The 20295-nt window shown below is 46.8% G+C and overlaps 2 protein-coding genes across 2 annotated transcripts; one reads left to right on the forward strand and one right to left on the reverse strand.

The window, feature by feature from the left end:
- Positions 1 to 964: 964 nt before the first annotated feature.
- LOC125539796 (ABC transporter I family member 1) lies at positions 965 to 2029 on the reverse strand. Its single transcript, XM_048703314.1, has one exon. The coding sequence runs from the start codon at positions 1804 to 1806 to the stop codon at positions 1132 to 1134; it is 675 nt and encodes a 224-aa protein (XP_048559271.1). The 5' UTR covers positions 1807 to 2029; the 3' UTR covers positions 965 to 1131.
- Positions 2030 to 16959: 14930 nt separating this feature from the next.
- On the forward strand, positions 16960 to 17903 carry LOC125534163 (vascular-related unknown protein 4-like). Its single transcript, XM_048697447.1, has 3 exons — positions 16960 to 17363; positions 17481 to 17555; positions 17666 to 17903. The coding sequence occupies exons 1-3, from the start codon at positions 17055 to 17057 to the stop codon at positions 17831 to 17833; spliced, it is 552 nt and encodes a 183-aa protein (XP_048553404.1). The 5' UTR covers positions 16960 to 17054; the 3' UTR covers positions 17834 to 17903.
- Positions 17904 to 20295: the final 2392 nt, after the last annotated feature.

The following is a 20295-nucleotide window of genomic DNA, read 5'->3' on the forward strand; positions in this document are numbered from 1 at the left end:
TAACAGAAATTCAGGATAGAAGTCTACCATACTGGACACATGAGATACTGGAACAATGCAGTTTGACTGTATGGAGAATTCCTAATTCCAACAACCCATTACCTTGTAAAAAGATCTCCAAATTTCATCACCTTTCCAGCCAATCAAAGCTTCAGGCCAATGCCCCGTATCTCATGACTAAAACTGCTAGACAATGAGTTAGGAACATAAGATTCTACCATCAGGTGGCAATGGAATGAATAGGTGAACACATCGAAGGCAAAACCATGACCATAAATCTCCAAAATGCAGTGTGTGAGCAAAGGGGGCACCAGCATTATATTTTGATATGGCGAATATGTTGAAATTTTTTAGAGTGTAATTGCACCATCAGAAGTTGCTTCAACACACAATTTGTATGACTGGAGAAGAAATTAGAAAGATACAGCTACATTCCCAAGCCCTCATCAACGCAGAAGATGAACCAAAGTTCTCCTTCGAGGGAATCTCTGCAGAAGCCGCAGCGACATCGAAAACCACTCAAAGATTATAGCAATAGCTAGACAAAGACCACTCAAACATCGTGTTAAAAATGGACAGCAAGACCAGTAGACCACTCAAATATCATAGCACTAGCTAGACAAAGATATGCCCTAACATCATAAGCCAGGGTAAACATCACTACCAAAATTCAGGACAGAAGTCAATACTGGATACACGAGATACTGGAACGATAAAATTTGGTTGTATACAGAAAATTCCTAATTCCTAAACCAGTAGTCCATTACCTTGTAAAAAGATCTCCAAATCTGGGCAGCTTTCCGCCAATCGAAGCTTCAGGACAATACACTGCATCTCATCACTAAAACTGCTAGACACTGAATAAGAACAGAAGATTGCACTACCAGGTGGCAATGGCATATTGGCATGACTGAGTGTAAATCAAAGTCAAAAGAACGACCACAAATCTCCAAAATGCAGTATGTGAGCAAAGCAGGCACCAGCATATATATTGACATGGCAAATAGTATGTTCTTATTTTCCAGAAGAAAGTGTCACAAAATTGCACCATCAGAAGTTGCTCCAACGCAAAACTTGTATGGCTGGAGAAGAATTAGAAAGATACAGCTACATATTTTGAGCTCCCATCAATCAACGCACAAGATCAACCAGAGTTTTCCTCCGGGGGAACCGCTGCGGAAGACGGAGGTTCATGGAATCCTCGATCTCAATGGGCAGATGCGTGGCGACGATGACGATCCCACCCTTCTTGCGGTGCTCCGCTATGATGTACTCGAGCAGCTTGACGCCCTCGGAGTCGAGCGCGACGGAGGGCTCGTCGAGGAGCCAGATCGGGCGGTCGATGGCGAGCAGCCTGGCGAGCTGGAGGCGCTTCCTCTGCCCCATGGAGAGCATCCTGGCCTTGTCGTTCATGAGCCTGCCGAGGCCCATGAGCTCGATGGCTGGGGCGGACCTGCCGTGCTTGCCCTCGAGGAGCTCGAACCACTGGACGTTCTCCAGCACGGTGAGCTTCTCCTTGACGGCGTCCTTGAGCGACATCCAGTTGAGCTGCAGCTTGTACTGCTGGAAGACGCCCGGGGAGGTGACGTCGTGGCCGTTCCAGAGGATCTCCCCGGCCGAGGGGCGCGAGAAGCCGGCCAGCATCCGCAGGAAGGTGGTCTTGCCGGAGCCGTTGGCGCCCGTGAGGACGAGCGCCGTGCCGTCGTGGACGCTGACGTTGATGTCCCGCAGCACCGTCTGCGCGTTCCGCATGCAGGAGACGGCGTTGAGCATGAGGCGCGGCGGCGGCGGCCTCAGGGCCGGCATCTCTGCTGGATGGCGGCTCGCGAGCGGCGCGGGGGATCAGGTCGGGCGCGCGGGCGCGGTGCGGGTGGGACCGGTGGAGGCGCGAAAGCGAGCGCAGCGGCGGGCGTGGGTGGCCGCCGCGGCAGCGTGCGTGGGAGTGCGGCGGCGGCGGCGGCGGTGCGCGGAGAGGTGGAAGCGGGGGGAGACGCGAGGGTTGGTTGGGCCGTGCCGTGAGGACAACGTGACGGTCGATACGGCCTGGCCTACGCTGGCTGTGCGGGAAGGGAAACGTGGAGGCCCGTGGGTGGCCTTTGCGGGAATGGGCCTAAATGGTCCTACGGCCTCGTGAAATGGAACAGCATTTATCTGAAAGCCTGAAAAATAGCATTTCTGAATTCTCTGCGTAGGAAAAGAGCATTTAATTTTAATTTTAATTTTTCGCGTGGAGGAAAATAGCATTTCTAATGCACATACACTTCGAAATCAGGTAGCTCCACAGTTCAACGAGAACCCATAAGCTCAAGGTTAAGATAGAGCCATATATAAGACGACGCGATAATGCCACCCATAAGCTCAAGTTGGAAAATCAGGTAACTCTACAGTTCAATAATGCATAACGGCTTCAGGAATCAGGATGTGATAATGGAGCACGCCGTTTCGAAAGAAAAAAAATAATGAAGAACGCCGCCGCTAGCTCATCGACGAGGGTAAATCACGCTTGCTCAACTTTGGATATCTCGCAACTGTTCTGTGCTGGACGAGATCACGAGACCATCGTGACCATGCATGCACTGCGACTGCTTGCATGTACGTACGCTGCTGTGTCCATTTGCATGCATGCATGGGCCAGAGACGCCACAAGGAGAATCTCCACCAACGGCCTGATCCGTCGCGTTGGCTCCGTGCATGTGGCTCAAAAACTAATCCATCCATTGCAAAGCAAAGGCATGGAGTGTAGGTCCATTACCCGGCCGTTGGAGGGAAATCGATCGGACAGCGGTACACCTCGCGCCCTGCTGGCTGATCTCCTGTAGTAGTACATGTGTGAGTGTGTGCAATTTGGCCCTTGTATATGTCTAGTCGTCGGAGACGAACCACTCACATGTGTGATACACGTACGCCAAGATCGACTGGCCATAACCCTCAAAACAAAAAAAACAAAAAAACCGACTGGCCAGTAGTGCCGCCCAGAAGCCGGGATCGAGGCGCGAAATCTCGATCGGGTGCCTAGCTACCTCTAGCTGGCCAACGCAGAACACCGCATAGGAGAAGAAGAGTGGACTTTTGAAGTTTTGATGCTTGTTTTTCTAAAATACGAATACAAAAGCAGATGCTCATATGTACACGCCCACATTCATTCTTAAATCGTATGTACCCACTCTATCTCTATGAGCATCTTCATAAGAGACTGAGCTTATGGATCTTGAGACCGACAAATTTATCAGACGCCTCGGCCTCGCTATTGACGAAAATACCATGACATTCCATTCCATCTCGTTCTCCAACCAAACACACCCTAAGGGTATCTCTAATGCGGACCCTCTAACCGCCCGTATCCATCCAGACGTAGCTGCCCGGACCGCAGAAGCCATCCAACGCCGATCCCCATCCATCGGCGAGCAGTCCGAACCATGATTTTCCTGCAAGCTGGAACCAAACGTGGGGGGCTTCGCTGGAGTCTGGACACGAAACACGTCGGACGCTAACAACCTTGGCCCACCCAAAAGAAAGGCGGAGCCCGCGCTTTGTAGCTCGTCGCCCTGTTTCCATGGCAAAATCCCTCACTCTATTCTTCCATCCCGTCACTCTCCACCCAATTCCTGCCCTTTTCTCCATTCACTTCTTCCCTCCCCCGCCGCCAACTCATGGAACCGGAGGATAGCCTGCCTGAGTTGGAGGTGGTGGAGATGCAGGAGGATCCGAGCATCATGCTCGCCCGGAAGATCAACTCAGCAACGCAGCAAAATCACCGCGGGGAAAGCCGCAAAGGAGGAGAAGCTCAAGAAGCAGAAGGCCGGCAGAGGGCGTGCTGGTGGCGCACGTGGCAGTGGGCATGCTGGTCACGAACGTGGTGGAGGTCGCGGCCATCGTGTCACCCACCGTAAAGACTAAAGACGCCACCATGGCCGGAGCATTACATGCCTCTTTTTGCTTGTGATCGAGCATGTGATGATCAGGCATGTGATCAAGCGCTCGTGCTGACCTGGCAAGCGCTATGGATTGAACTTTATTTGAACATCATATTGCCATTTACTGGCAGACATATATAAGACTGCATTGAATAACCGGCTCCCGCATCAGTATCCGTTGACTGGTCTCTATGTCTACGGACGAATGCCAAAGCCAATTTGCGGGTCATCGTTGAGGATGCCGTAATAGGCTAATGATACGATCATTCTTCTAAACATCCAATCTCAAACTGGTCGGGCAGTATCCATCAACTGTTTGGTTGGTCAAGTGAGTAACGTATTTGCCATGAACTTACCTGATCCGCGTGCGTCCATGCATCGATTCTGTTGGGTTCTGTTGGGCAGTATCCATCAGGGCTCGATCGTTGCGATTTGCTTGCTGGTGGCTGCTGATCGGCCACAAGATATATACATACGACCTACTCTACGTTGTGTATTGCTGGTGGCTGCTGATCGGCCACAAGATATATATACGACCTACTCTACGTTGTGTATATAGTGGCGGATGTGTGGTGTGGTTCTTGCTCGGCACCGGACCACGTTTAAATAGCGGTGGATGCGAGGCGCCAGCCGGTGATAGGTGTTTAATGTCGGCCGGCATAGACACAAACTGTGGTGCTCGGGGCGCTGGAGTAGGTTCGTAGGCACACACGGTGGTTTAATGGTTGTAGGCGGCAGACGGATGTCATTTCAATGTGAAGAGAAGGGGTGCAGAGCGGGCATGCAGCGGACGGTGCTCTCGGACGACGAGTCGCTTCAATGCCGGCCTCAGTGAGCGTCCGCGTCCCCTTTGGACGGGCATGTAGAGCTGATGCTCTGTCGGGAAAGCATGCTGGCGAGGGAGAGGGGTTTTGGGTAGGCGAAGTTTGTCAGACCATTGCGTGGCAGCGGTCTGAACTCTCACAAAGCCCGATTTACTTCTGGTTTGCAGGAAAAAAGACGTCTGAATCAGCCACAGCTGATATAGTACCATGTACTATGTTAGATGGCAAAACATGTTCGAACCGTGCGGTCGCTGCACGATTTGGGGTTCGGTGTAGGAGATGCCCTAACGTATTGGGCAGTTCTCTTTGGTTCTTGGTTGAGTGAGTAACGTACGTTTTGGCCGTGAACTTGCCTGGTCCGCGTGCGTCCATGCATCGATTCTGTTGGGCGGTTTCCATCAGGGCTCGATCGCTGCGCTTTGCTTGCTGGTGGCTGCTGATCGGCCACAAGATATACATATACGACCTACTCTACGTTGTGTATATACAACTCTACGTCTGCGGTCGCCGGGCGAGCCACGAGTGAGTTCGTTCGTTCATTTGCAGGTAGCTTCATAGCTAGGCCGCGCTGCGTGCTTTGACTTGCCTCTCCCTCTTTTCTACTCTACTGTGGATGAGATCGACCGATGTGACGAACCAACGACGTACGCATGCGCATCACCCACGTACGCCAATACTGGCGTGGCACAGCACAACGCAACAAGTGTATAATATATTCAAGTCAAACACTCCCATAATCCGCCTTTTTTCTTTCGTAAAATTAACTTCAACTATTTGTATTGTATAAAAATACTTTAGAATTGAACAGAAGTATCCAAATGACATGTATTATTTTACAATAACCCATGTTTGTAGCAATGAAGTACCACAACCTACCAGATATGATATATGAGTGAGAAGTATAATTATCTATGATATGCCTTCCCTACGAAGGACCCGAAATACCTTGCTTACGTATCATTGGAAAGTGCATTAACATAAATACAGCAATAAAAGTAGTACAAAGGCATGCAAACTATAGAAACGAGTCAAAGTGTATTGTCACGATAGTTTTGGCTGCCCAATAGCCAGTTTTATTCCAAGGCAAAGAATAATCAGTTACATCAAATGATGTAGCCAAAATCAGACATGTGACCCGAGTTAATTCATGGGATTTTCTAAATCCATGGTCTACCAACAATTTTTCCTGAGAGAAACACCCTAGCTTTGTTAGTCAAATATCACCGAGTTTACATAGCCCGGGGGCTTCAAAAGCCATAAGCGGCGGCCTGGTAGTAAAGCTAAGAAATTTCAAGCAATATTGCGGGCATCAACATTCGCCTCTGCCTCTCATAACGAAAAAGACATTTCTAGTTTCGTAATCTCCTTGATTAGCATTGTCGTTAGCCCTTTTGATCTTTCTTTTGTGCTTCGTACTACAAATGCACAATCATGAGCTATCATAGTCGTTCCTGCTTGTAGATCCTCCTTGAAACAAAGAGCTTCTCGACATGCCACAACTTCAACAAATTTATGATCCAATACTCCTTCCATGACCCCCAAAAAATGTCAATCGTGTGCACGAAAAATAGCCACTGCTGCAAGCTTTCCTTCCAATTGTGAAATTGCACCATCCACATTACCTTTTTTACTTAACCCTGAGGTGGAGCCAGGCAACCCTTTCACGAGGAACGATCCCTCTCCTTTCCGCGGTTTGGTGAGTAACTCCAGCTCCTTCCTCATCTCCTGCTCCTCCCCCACACCCGCTGCTCTGCTTCCAGCCCCGGCGGACGGCGGCGACCTGGTGACCGAACCGGTCGGTGTGCTGGCTAAAAGGAGCAGCGGCCGCCTGGCCGCGAAGCCGACGGCGGGTCTATCCACGATGGATAAGGTCAGGATGGTGCTGCTGAAGAAAAGTGAGGTCTGGGACGGGGCGGGGCCGTCCGTCGCCGCATCAGCCGAGGACATACAGAGGTACAGGGAGATCTACAAGAAGCCGCTGCCAGACAGCTTCATCTCGGCGGTGGAGGAGCTGCTGGGGGTCAACGGAAAGCAGGTGTGCCCCGGTAGGCTGGGTCGGGCCGCTTGCGCCTGATAGATAAGGTGCTGTCCTACAGTTTCAGATGTGTGTTTCAGTAGTTCCTATGTTAGTGTCCCTATGTTCCTGCTGGGTTGGCCCTGCTATTGCGAGTCTGTGTGAGGCGTCTGGCCGGGGTAGTGTTGAGTTTGTCAAAGTTTGTCGTGAAACTGGAAGGCTGTCTGTGGCATCATCGACAGTGCGTGCGTTGTTGTATGAAGAGTCTATGTTTGTTTATGGATTGCTCAATATTAAGCTGGAATGTTAGAGGGTTGAACAGCCCTGCGAAACGGCGAGCGGTACAGATGTTTGTGGCTGATGCCAAGTGCAACATTGTGTGTCTACAAGAGACCAAGATTGAGGTCATGACGAGGCCTTTGGTGATGGAGACTTTGGGGCCACGATTTGCTGATAATTTCCTGGCGCTGCCAGCTCTAGGCTCCAGAGGTGGCATTTTGTTAGCGTGCATGGAAGGTTTGGAGATCTCTGAAAACATTTTGGCGGCGGGGGACTACTCTGTTTCGGGCACCATTAGGAGCAGAGCTGATGGAACCACATGGTCGATTACGGGAGTTTACGGGCCGCAGGCTGAGGGAGACAAGGCACTGTTCATGGAAGAGTTATGAAGGATTAAGCAACGCATGCTGCCAAGATGGATGGTTCTGGGGGATTTCAACATGATCTACAAAGCAAGTGAGAAGAGCAATAACAACATTAACTTGAGGCTGATGGGCAGGTTCAGAGCCATGATTGAGGATCTCGAGTTGATCGATTTTCCGCTATTGGGAAGAAGGTTTACATGGTCCAATGAACGACAGACCACCACCCTTACCAAAATTGACAGGGTGTTGGTCACCAATGATTGGGAAGCCGCTTTCCCACACTACCAGCTGTCCCCTGCTTCTACAAATGTCTCTGATCACTGCCCCTTGATCCTCAAGAAAATAGAGACAGCTCACTACAAGGCCTTTCGTTTTGAGAATCACTGGCTGAAATGTCCGGAGTTTGACGGTATTGTAACCCAAGCTTGGTCTAAAGAAGTCAAATCTGGTGATCCAATCAGGGTGCTGCACACGAAGATTTCTAGGACTGCTAGAGCGTTGAAAGAATGGAACAAACACAAAAAGAGGGACATGGTCTTCCTTTCGTGGGTGGCAAATGAGGTCATTTTCATGCTGGACTTGGCGCAGGAGGAAAGAGAGCTTTCTGAGGGGGAGAGGAGTTTACGGGCTATGCTAAAGGAAAAACTGTTGGGTTTTGCCGCGGTTGACAGAGCGCGATGGAGGCAGAAATCGCGTCTGACAGAGATCAAGGAGGGGGACGCTAGCACGCGATTTTTCCATCTCAGAGCTTCTGGAAGAAGGCGCAAGAATTACATCCCAGCTTTAAAGGGGCATGATGGGCTGGTATCTGACCATGCAAGCAAGGCGAGTCTGCTGTTGGACAGATTTCGGGAACTCATGGGATCCCATCATGGGCGATCGGCAGGGCTGAATTGGGAGGAACTGGGGCTGCCTACAGACAATCTGGACCAGTTGGAGGTTGCTTTCACCGAGCAAGAACTACACGCGGCGATCAACGATTCGCATGGGGAAAAAGCACCCGACCCGGATGGATTTACGGGAGCTTTTTTCAAACATTGCTGGCCCACTATCAAGGGTGATATACTAGTCGCGGTTAACTGTGTGCAAAGTCTGAGAGGACAGAATTGGAATATATTGAATACAGCTAATGTGGTGCTGCTCCCGAAGAGAGATGGGGCACAGGAGGTGACTGATTTCAGACCCATCTGTTTGATACATAGCATCCCAAAATTGGTGAGCAAGATGCTTGCGTCCAGATTAGCACCAGTGATCCACAAACTGGTGATGCACAATCAGAGCGCTTTCATACGAGGTCGATCCATCCAGGATAATTTTCTCTATGTTCGGAATGTGATCAAGACCGCACACACTTCCAAATCTCCCATGGTGTTCCTAAAATTGGATATAGCGAAAGCTTTCGATTCGGTGTGCTGGGCGTTTCTTCTCGAGGTGATGGAAGCAATGGGCTTTGGGCAGAGGTGGCGTGATATGATATCACTGATGCTCTCAACATCCTCTTCACGTATACTGCTCAACGGAGTGCCTGGAATACCGTTCCGTCATCGGTGTGGTTTAAGGCAAGGGGACTCTTTGTCACCATTGCTGTTCATTTTGGCAATGGAGCCACTGCAGAGATTACTTCAGTTGGCAACAGAGAGAAACATTTTATCGCGGCTACGACCGAGAGTAGCCCGCTTCCGATCTAGCTTCTACGCCGACGACGCAGCCTTGTTCATCAACCCGGTGGCAGATGATTTTAACGCTGTACAGGACATCCTCACCCTGTTTGGGGATGCCTCTGGATTAAGAACAAACGTGACCAAATCAGTGGCCTACCCAATAGCCTGTGCAAATATAGATATGCAGCCTCTGTTCGCAATCTTTGGAGGGGAACCAGGAGCCTTCCCATGTCAGTACCTAGGACTCCCACTCGGGACCCGGAAGCCAAGGAGGGTTGAACTGCAGCCATTGATTGACAAGATCGCTGGAAGACTATCTAACAGAAGGGGGAGGATGATGAACCGTATGGGAAGGCTGGTATACATTAATTCTGTGGTCACAGCCACGGCCACCTATTACCTAACGGCTTTCCAGCCGGACAAATGGCTGATCAAGAAAGTGGACAAACTTAGGAAGAATTTCCTTTGGGATGCGGAAGATGAAAACATTGGGGGGAAAAGCTTGGTTAACTGGAGACAAGTTTGCACGCCAAAGAAATATGGTGGCCTTGGGGTGAAGAGCATTGATTGCTTTGGCCGGGCATTGCGACTTCGATGGGAGTGGTTTAGATGGGGAGAGGAGGACAGGCCGTGGAAAGGCTCGGACACGCCTTGCGATTACACGGATAAGCAACTCTTCGCCAGCTGCACCAAAATTCAGTTAGGGGACGGGGACACGGCATTATTTTGGACGGACAGATGGCTCAATGGCGAGGCACTATCTGTCTCTGCACCCGAGCTGTTCAAGTTGGCAAGGTCCAAAAAACTGACGGTCAAGCAAGGGTTGCACAACAGCAAATGGATGACAGGGCTGCATAGTATGAACAGTGAGGAGCAGTTGACAAAATTCTTTCAGATATGGGACAAGGTACAAGAGGTCACACTGGAGCCGCGGAAGGACAAAGTTGTATGGAACCTGACGGCAAATGGAGTTTATTCATGTGCCTCTGCCTATGAGGCACAATTCTTCGCTCGAATCCATAAACCAGAGCTAGCACGAGTATGGACAGGCATGGTGGAGGGGAAAGTAAAATTCTACCTATGGCTGCTGTTGCAAAACAGGAATTGGACGGCCGACAGATTGCAGGCGCGAGGGTGGCCACACAACGCGCTTTGCAGCCTATGTGATCAGGAGTTGGAAACAGCGAATCACCTTTCATTGCAATGCTCCTTCGCCAAGGTAATATGGGACTTGCTCCGGAGATCAACAGACGATCTATGCACTGCGGCTGCCACGGCGACGTCCATATCCGAATGGTGGGAGCACACCGGGCGTGGCAGAGGATCGAAGGACCGAAACAAAGAGGAAATGGCGCTGGCAGCTTACATAGTGTGGAATTTATGGAAGGAGAGGAACAGAAGGATCTTCGAGCACAAAGAAATGGGTCCGCTAGAGTTGGCCGCATCAATTTCTGATGAGGTAAACATGGTCAAATTAGCCATGAATAGGGGACAGCACGTGAGAGACGCTAGAGTGACACTAGACTGAGGTTTTTTACCTACATGATATGGCCAGTTGGTTAGAGATGTAATGAGTAATGTGTAACAACTCTTTTCTACTATAATGCAAAGGCAGAGCTCCTGCCATTCACGTCAAAAAGTAACTCCAGCTCATGTAAGAACCTCTCTACAAAGCAGTACGCCGCAAATGGACTCTAAATAACATTTTCATGCATTACATCCCTTCTCGTCTTACAAATGGCCCATAAAGTTACGATCATCTTTGTATAATTTCTTTCTAATAGAACTTCATCCATCATTTTTTTTTCGAGAACACCTCGAAAGGGGCAGGGGTTCTTGCATTTCATTGAGAAGAAGAGAGTTGGTCCAGTTTATAAGGAAAACCGGATCCGAAAACCTAACATTCTCGGCTAATCAGGGAAAACCGAATGAAAACCCAAAAAGAAAGAAAAAAATAAAACAAGAAAAAAGGCACTAGAACTTGGGGACAGGGACAAGACAACCGCAGCATCAAGGGACATCATCAGAGCCAGACACCAAAGCACCCAAGCCCAAGGCAGTTAGGCGAGGCTCAAGTGCAACCAAAATAACTGCCACTCGCCGAAGGGAAACTGTCCATACCGAAAGACTCTTCTGACTCGGCCTCAAAGAATCATGTGCTAACATTATCAGGTGGCAAACATCCTAACATGTCCAACTTTGACTTCCCAGCGATCCTCGCCAAAGAGCTCAACGCCTCGATCACTTGCGGTGAGAGCGGTTTTTTGTACATGTCCAGGTATGCTTACATCTTTTGCTCTGGCCCCTCTGCTTTGCTGACCTCCGGCAACTCATCAAAAGCCTCCAACATTCTATACTCTGCACGCTTGGGTGGCGGGATGTTGCACGCCTTGTTCTTCTTATCCAGACGCCCGCTCCGTCGCCCGCCATTCTTCTCCCCATGCGAAGGCACTGGGGTCCCAAGCAGAGGTTGTGAGAGCGAACAAGTAACCTTGCTGAGAAAATCCTCCAGAGATAGTGGTGCCGCTTTAGTTTGCACCACCTTCGCAACAACATTGCACACCTCATCCATAGGCTCAACTAGAACATCAGGCGCGTTGAAACCGAGCGGCTCCTCTGGACTCGGCATCGGACGTACAAGGGAGTGCACCACAGAAGACGAGGAGGAGCCTCCATGGTGTGGCGACAGAAGAGTAGCCTCCGAGCACATATGATCAACATATTCCTCACTCCCTACGGACGAGGCACCATGGCTGAACCACATGTCATCGCCCCAAGCGGAGCAGTCCCTAGGACCAAGGATGACAGGCAAAACCTGAGGGGACGGCGCCATTGCTTCATCAAGCATAGGATCATCAGGCCACGGATCGATGCCCACCGGCCTAGCCGAGAGCATAGCAGCAAGGAGATCCTGCTCAACCGTAGTGAGAGGGAAGACACATCCGTCCACACTATGAGCCAAGCGATCTCCAAGGGGTGGCGCTAAGAGAGCCTCGGCGTATGAGCGCTGCATAGAAGCATGGCTGGCCGGCGCGTCACGGCGATCCCCAACACCAAGTCGAGGACCGTGGGAAGGCACCGTCGAGGAGAGCTTTGACGAAGGGCCAGGGCACTGGCTGGCAAGATGGAAATCTTTGTAGCAACACCAACACTTTAGCGGCTCCTCGCACTCCTTGGCGAAATGCTTGCGGCTGACTCCGGAGCCAAGGCTGCGTCTCGGATTACCACAGATTGGGGCGAGTCCGTGAAGAGGAGGGCAGAGCAGCAACAACAGCACCAACCTCCGGGAAAGCCCGCACGCAGCAGGCAGACCGCGGCACTCCAGCAGCGACCCGTGCGACATCGGAACGGCCGTCAGCACAAATCCCGGCGGCAGGCTCCCGGACCACAATGGATCGAAGACGAGGCGGGAGCGGAGAGGCTTCAGTCGATGGAGCCGAGTCGCCGGACGGTGGGGGCAAACCGGCGACCATCCCGGGGGACAAGCGGGAGAGCCCCAGATGCAGCGACGGCGACGGCGCATCTGGATCGGGAACCAGCCCCGATGCCGACGCGGAGGAGAGGTGCCGCGGCGCGGACGGGCCGGATGCAGGGATGGCGAGGGTGGTGGGCTTGAACGGGGACGGAGGGAGGGCAAGCGACGGGGGCGGCAGAGGTGGGGGCGGCGGCGGCGCACGCACGTGGGGCACGTATGTCGCGAGAGCGCTGGCCATCCTCACCGGATCCCTTGTTGATTCGACCAACTTCATCCATCATGAAAGTCATTGTTTCGCCCTCAGCTTTCTACAACCCATAATTTGTTCATGTACATCCTCATCCACAAGAACCCAAACACTCCTTACCATTCTACAATCAAGAAATGAGTGTCACCATGAGTCCTCAAACCACCCACAAACGTCACATGTACTATCTCATGCCATGTTTCCATCATATGCAACATTCCACGCTGGAAGGCTCTCTTAAGCTAATCTCCATGCAAACACCTTAACTTCCCCTGGTAATTTGTGCTTCCATAACCTTGTCCATGCTTTACCATCAATTTTTGAATTTGATCCTCCCACCGAACAACTCAAATAGTTATATAGCACATCAATCAAATCTTGCCTTTGTAAAGGGAAGATTGGGATTAATCCGCATTCTTAAATAAATATAGTGAAAATCTGATATCACGGGATTTAGTTTGCATTATTAAATAAATCTAGCAAATATCTAAAACTACGGGCAGGTAGTTTGTGTTCTTAAATAAATCTAGTAAAAATCAAGGAATTCTGGAAGTTAATCTGCATTTTTATATAAATCTAGTAAAAATCTGAAACTACGTGAGGTCATTCTACAAAAAAATAAATCTAGTAAAAATCGAGGAATTGTGGGAGTTAATCTTCATTCTTAAATAAATCTAGTCAAAATCTGAAACTACGGAAGATAGTATGCATTTTAAAATAAATCTGGTAAATATCGAGGAATTATGGGAGTTAACCTACATTCTTAAACAAGATAGTAAAATTAGGGGAATTCCAAGAGTTATTCTGCTTTTTGAAATAAATATGGTAAAAATTTAAAACTACGGAGGTAGTATGTATTCTTGAATAAATGAATAAATCTAGTAAAAATCATGAAATTTCAGGAACTAATCTGCATTCTAAAATAAATATAGTAAAATTCCGAAACTACGAGAGTTAATCTGCATTCTTAAATAAATATAATAAAGGTCGGGGAATTTCGGGAGTTAATCTGCATTCTTAAATAAATCTAGTAAAAATCAGGAATTCGAGGAGTTAATTAGCATTCTTAAATAAATCTAGTAAAATTGGAAACTACGGAAGGTACTTTGCATTTTTTTTAATAAATCTAGTAAAAATCGAGGAATTCCAAGAGTTAGTTTGCATTCTTAAAAAGTTATACTCCCTCTGATCCATATTAATTTTTGCTGATTTAGTAGTAAAAGACATGGAATTCAAGGAGTTTGATTAGGGGAGGGAATTCCAGGAGTTAATCTACATTTTTAAATAAGTCTAGTAAAAATATGAAAGTACAACGGAAGGTAGTGTTCATAATTAAATAAAACAAGTAAACATCACAGAATTCCAGGAATTGGTCTGCATTTTTAAATAAATATAGTAAAATCATGGAATTCCAGGAATTAATCTGCATTTTTTAAACAAATATGCATTCTTAAATAAATCTAGTAAAAAAAATCTGAACCTATGAGATGTAGTCTATATTCTTAAATAAATATACTAAAACTCACCGAAATCAGGAAGTTAATCTAGTAAAAATCTGAAACTACGGGAAGTTGTCTATATTCTTAAATAAATCTAGTAAAAACTAGGGGATTCCGGGAGTTAATCTGCATTCTTAAATAAATCTAGTAAAACTCTGAAACCGCGAAGGTAGTCTGCATTCTTAATAAATATAGTAAAAGTCAGGGAATTTCAGAAATTAATCTGCATTATTAACTATATCTACACCCTCCGATCCTTATTGCTTGTCACTCAAACAGATGTATCTAGCATTGAAATATGTCTATATACATCCATTTGAACGATAATTAATATTGATCGGAGGGAGTAGTAAAAATTTGAAACTACGGAAGGCTGTCCGCATTCTTAAATAAATATAGTAAAACTCAGAGAAATCCAAGAGTTAGTCTGCATTTTCAGATAAACTGGAATTACCGGAGTTAAATCTAGAAAAGCTATTTCCTCAACTTTCTTGTTTAAAGTTTAATTTGCTCAAAAAAGACGTGAAGGTTTTTACGATGATGGCGTATGCTACAACGGGCAGACCCAAAGAATTTAGTTCAAAAAGTATAATCGTCTACTTGCGAAAAAATAATAAAAAGTTCCTAGCAATATGCATATAACTAGGCATGTGCAAATCAGTTGCAGCTAACCCATCAAGCTGGTGGTGCACGCATGTGAACTACTACCTCTGGTCCTTTTTACTCTGCATATAAAAATTGTCTGAAGTCAAACTTCGCAAAGTTTGACCATATTTATATGAAAAAATATCAACATCTACCATGTTAAAGTTATACAGTATGAAACTTTAAATCATGACGCATCTGCTAGTATTGATTTCACGTTGTGAATGTTGGTATTTTTTTTTCCATAAAGTCGGTCAAACTTTACGAGGCTTGACTTCAGACAAATCTTATATGAGAACTAAAAAGGACCGGAGAAAGTACTCTAATTGACATAGGTGGTCGGGCACCCCCATAGGCAAAGCCTAAGCTATGGCGTTATTTGAAAAATAAGCGTGCTCATTTGAGTTGAGTTAATCCCCACGAGACAACTAAACTACGGTTTCCCAGGATACGGTCGGCATGCACGCGGACGGTCGCTCCGCTCCGGGCCGGCGACCGACCGATCGGATCCTTGTGCGCGCGTAAATAATCGGGGTTGCAGATCCTCGGCGTAATCGCGATCGCCACGGGATCACCACGATCAGATTAGCTGCCACGGCCACGACGACGGCGACGACTCCATGAATCCCGTGACGTGGCCCGCGGCCATTGGTCCATGGTGGCCAGCACACGTCTGCGCCACCATGATCACGATGAACTGTAGCGTATCTCCTCCCCCGCTGCACCTTTTCGCCATTACTGCTCGAAAAGTCCATCCCCGGCGAAAGCTCAGTAGTGGTTCGTGCGGGAGCGCAGGTCTTTTTTATTCATGAGCCACAACGAGCCTATCATTACTTAAACGTTCTGGTTTTTTAAAAATGCCAAAAGATCCATGAATCTGCAAATTTTGATGGAAAAAGCATGCATAGGCTGGCTGCGAAGAAAAGAGGAATGCCATTATCCATAAGAGCAAATAGTAGTGTTCCTGTTAGATACTCCCTCTCTTAATTTCGGTTTGTTATATAGGCATGCCCGTATTTCTAGATCACTAATTTAACCAAACGAAATAGTATAAGTTACATGCCATCAAAAGTATATATACCATTAGAAAAACCTTTTTGAGCAGTACTTCAATGGTACTCCCTCGGTTTCTAAATATAAGTCTTTTTTAGAGATTCCAGTACGGACTACATACGGAGCAAAATGAGTGAATCTGCACTCGAAAGTATGTCTATATATATTCGTATGTAGTCCATATTGAAATATCTAAAAAAACTTGCATTTAGAAATAGAGGGAGTATTGCTTTTTGTAGCGTACAATGCATATTCATTCATCATATTGATAATCTAGAAATACACGTGTCCCTTATAAACTGAAAGGGAGGTAATGTTGAACCACACATTCTTTTTCCTACTCACAAATGAATGTGTATCTTTTCAGAAAACTTTGTAGATTCATAGTGTTCTCCCACATATACATGTGGGACATTCTTTTAGAACATGTGCATGCACTTTTGATTTCATTTTTTAGAATATGTAACCCCTTGAGCTCCGGATCCAAAGCAGTTACCACCAGTACAGCAGCTCTATCAACCCATTCAAATAAGAGAAACGTGGCACAAATGGAGAGATAGTACTAGTAGAACCAATACTGCAATCTCCAACATATGTTAGTTAAACAAAGCTGCAGTTAGAAAAGAGCAGAAAACTGGATAGCTATCAGCGTACCACATTGTGATTGGCAAGAGAGGCTTACAGTAGGTGGAGTGTAGCTCTCCATGTATCACCAGCCGGCTATGCATTCCAACTGCTTCTGCTTCTGCTGCTGCTGCTGCTTGGGTCCCAATCACCAAAGAATATGCATGATGGCGATCGATTGATCGGTCACAATGATCGATCACGGAATTATTCTCGATCAAGAGACCATTACAACGATAAGATTCCTCCATTCTCAATTTTTAAAACGGGCGCCAGTGTCTGACAGACAGTTCACGCTCATGTACTTCCATTCATATCCACTCGCTGGAGCCGGAGCCGGAGCTATATATACGGTCAGCACGAGCCGTACCCTGCATTCCATCCAGAACACAACACCCACCTAGAAGCTTTATCACTGCTGCTAGCCTGCTTCTGCTTGCAGTTTCTCATACACATGGAGAACACAACATCGCCACAATCTTCTTGCATCAGCCAGCCGGCGGCGGCGGCCATGTCGGCCGGCGAGAGCAGCTGGGCTATGCACTTTGCAAACTTCGTGGCATCAACAGACAACAAACAGGAGATGGGTCACCAAGGAGGAGAGGCCTCTGACAGTGATTTCTCCTCTGGCTTCTCTTCCTCATTTGATTCCTTGGGTGATGGCTCCGACACCGACTCCTTCCTCACGTCGGACCTCATGGATGAAGACGATGAGGATGATTCTCTGCAGGACACTGCCTGTTCTTCCGCCGCTCGCCCTAAGGTTAGTAAAGGAAGAAAAATTAACTTTCTCTAGTTAGTCATAGATAGCTTGATGAACAGCAGTACATATTTAGCCTTTATTCTAGGTTCTAACATGATTATGATTATTGTTGTACAGGTAACCAGCATGCATGATATGCTCATGAAGTCAATTCTAACCATGGATGCAAAGGACATGAACACCGCCCAGCTGGTATGTTCGAGAAGCAATCACTATCATCTCTTTCTAGCTTCCTTCAGAGGTTGTTTAGATATTATAGTATAAGCTTTTTCTTACAATTGTGTGTTCCTGAAATACTGCAGGCCAAGTATTTCCTCGATGCGAGTTCAAGGAAGCAGGCGACTGGTGCGGTTCCAGAAGTGATCAGCGGTGGAAATAGCAACGAGAAGAAGCTCAATGAGTTCAATGATCTGAGGAAGAAAGGGCTTTGCTTAGTCCCTCTCTCCATGTTGATAGATTACCTAGGCTGATTACTGTTCATGTACTGTAAGAACGATGGTTCAGTTATATACAATATATATATAAATAGTTCGTACATCACTCTCTTGTGGACTGTGTCAGCTGAGAACACTACTTCCATCATGCCGTCGAGCTGTCCAATCATGCCATTAACTAATAAAAACAGGCCTTCAACTATCGAGAAATAATAAACAAGAAGTGAGAAATATTCAAGTGCATGACAGTGAGGAAAACTTTGTATATAGCTTCAGTACATTGTATGTGTACCGAAACATTTTAAATGTGAAGTTGAGATACAACCCCAGTGAGATTCATCAGTGACGTTCAAGTTGAAAACTTGAATGTAAAACGTATCTTACCTCAGCAGAAAGCTTGGGTCAGATTTTTTACGCCGTCAACATTTTGCCAAAATGCAGGCATTTACCTTGAAATTAGTAGAAGATATCAGGCTAATACTAGCATGAAGTGAAATATGTACTATGTAATTCTCAATCTTTTATCAATATAATCAGTAATGAGCTGGCTCATTCAGTTTGCCATCTGAGTTTGTGAATCACATGGTCAAAAGATTCCGTTAAGCCTATATGCACACGTCAATGATGTGACCAGTAGGTAGCTACAAGTAAGCTGTAATACTCTTCTGACACAAAGCCTAATCTTTCTTTAATCACTGATCACTAGAAAGTACCAGACGCCTGCGTAATTAATCAGAATAAGCAGAAGGGGTATCTCTGACTTCCTAAAAATATCAAAACTTACCAAATCAAAACAAGTTCTTTATTAGTCTGCTAGGAATAAGTTCAGTCAGTAGTATATTTACATGATACAGTCTTACGGAGGTTGCAACTAGCAAACCCATTTCTCTAACAAAGTAAGAAATTTCCAATGCGCCATCACAAGGAGGCAGTTAGCATCCAGTGGACCTTTAGTACTAGACAACTCTAAGCACATTCCTCGGATTCCTCCCAAATAGTACAAACCATTAGCATTTTAAAGGACAGGATTGTCGCAGGTACGTGATACTCATTCATCAATTTCTGGCTGAAAAGTCACATTTATGTTATTTAGTACATTCATGACATTTCTTCGTGTTCCATAGGGTACATCTTCAGCGGTGCCAGGAAACCCTCTTTCCATATAATACAGCGGATAAGTCTTAAAAACCCCACTTGGCAGGTCTGACTGTTATCCTTAACTCATCTTTAATACGCTGAACTTTTCGATGACAACCTGGGTATTGTAGATCGTAATATAAGATTTAGTTGGAAACTTCTTAGGATACTGGATCACCTCTAAGACATCCATGAAAAGGACTGGTTGGAAAGTGTAGTAAAAGAGCAACAGTCTGAATCTGGTGGCACTTTTGGAGATATCAAAGGTAAAATAGACAAGATGGGCAAAACACGGAAGGACATCTTTTTAAACTCCAGATGTTATTCAACATGTAATTCAAGGTTGAAAACATCTAGGTAAGAACATTGAGCAGTTTGGTGCCGCGCATCATTATCAATCAAGGTCTGGGGAGCACAGAGCAAAGCACTACGAGATAACAATTTCAGAAGTAATCCTTGTAACAACCAAGCGAGTGCCATTTACAGTAAACTGACATTTGGGGATACTGTGAGCATAAACAAGACCTATCGACAATGCCCCTAATCACCACTCATTAAAAGCAAAAGGTGCACCTAAATCCATGTGCTGCTAGCTAAGTCAGCAAGATGCGCAAAGGCAGAAGAAAACATTTCTTTAAACTCCAGATATTGTTCAAGCATTTCAAGGTTGAAAACATCAAGCTAAGAACATCAAGAAGTTCAGTGTTGCATTATTTTTTTGAAAGGCCTTTGGTGTTGCATTATTGCCGGTCAAGGTTGGTTTGGGAAGAACAGAGGAGAATGACCTGTATGAGACATCAACTTCTGAATCAAAATCCATTTAACCACCAAAGGGAGTACCATTTATGGTAATTTGACATTGGGGAAGATATAAAAGAAGAAATAGTGGCAGCTCTGAACTGAAAACATTTCCCCCCCTCGAAGTCAGTCTCCTACTCACCATTCATCAAAGGCGAAAGGTGCACCTAAATCGCATATGCTGTTGGTCAAGTCAGCAAGAGGCCTAACCCATATTCCAGGGGAACATATCATACTCCAGAGGGCAAACCAGAAACAAGACAGATCCAGCGAACGCGCAGCGGTGGCATCACCACCACCACCATCATCATAGGCAGTCAAAGCATCGGCATCAGCATCGGCAACGGCAAGGCATCACCGTGTCCGAAAGAGACAAGGAACTTACAACAGGTTGGAACTGCAGACCAAGCACACATATAAAACAACCCACCATTGCATGGAATCTGGTGCTTCGTCGAAAAAGAAATCTGAATTTATCGCCACTTGCCCAACTTGATCTTTCCAAAATGCTGCAGGCAGGAGCCGGCGCCCCGCGCCCATACGGCGCCACACTGGCACACCAG

The sequence above is a fragment of the Triticum urartu genome, chromosome 2, assembly GCF_003073215.2.
Source record: "Triticum urartu cultivar G1812 chromosome 2, Tu2.1, whole genome shotgun sequence".
NCBI lineage: Eukaryota > Viridiplantae > Streptophyta > Magnoliopsida > Poales > Poaceae > Triticum > Triticum urartu.

Coding starts and splice junctions, on each gene's coding strand:
- LOC125539796 (XM_048703314.1), bottom strand. CDS start 1,806: ATGCCGGCCCTGAGGCCGCCGCCGCCGCGCCTCATGCTCAACGCCGTC.
- LOC125534163 (XM_048697447.1), top strand. CDS start 17,055: ATGGAGAACACAACATCGCCACAATCTTCTTGCATCAGCCAGCCGGCG. Junction 17,364..17,480: donor CTTCCGCCGCTCGCCCTAAG/GTTAGTAAAGGA, acceptor ATTGTTGTACAG/GTAACCAGCATGCATGATAT. Junction 17,556..17,665: donor ACATGAACACCGCCCAGCTG/GTATGTTCGAGA, acceptor GAAATACTGCAG/GCCAAGTATTTCCTCGATGC.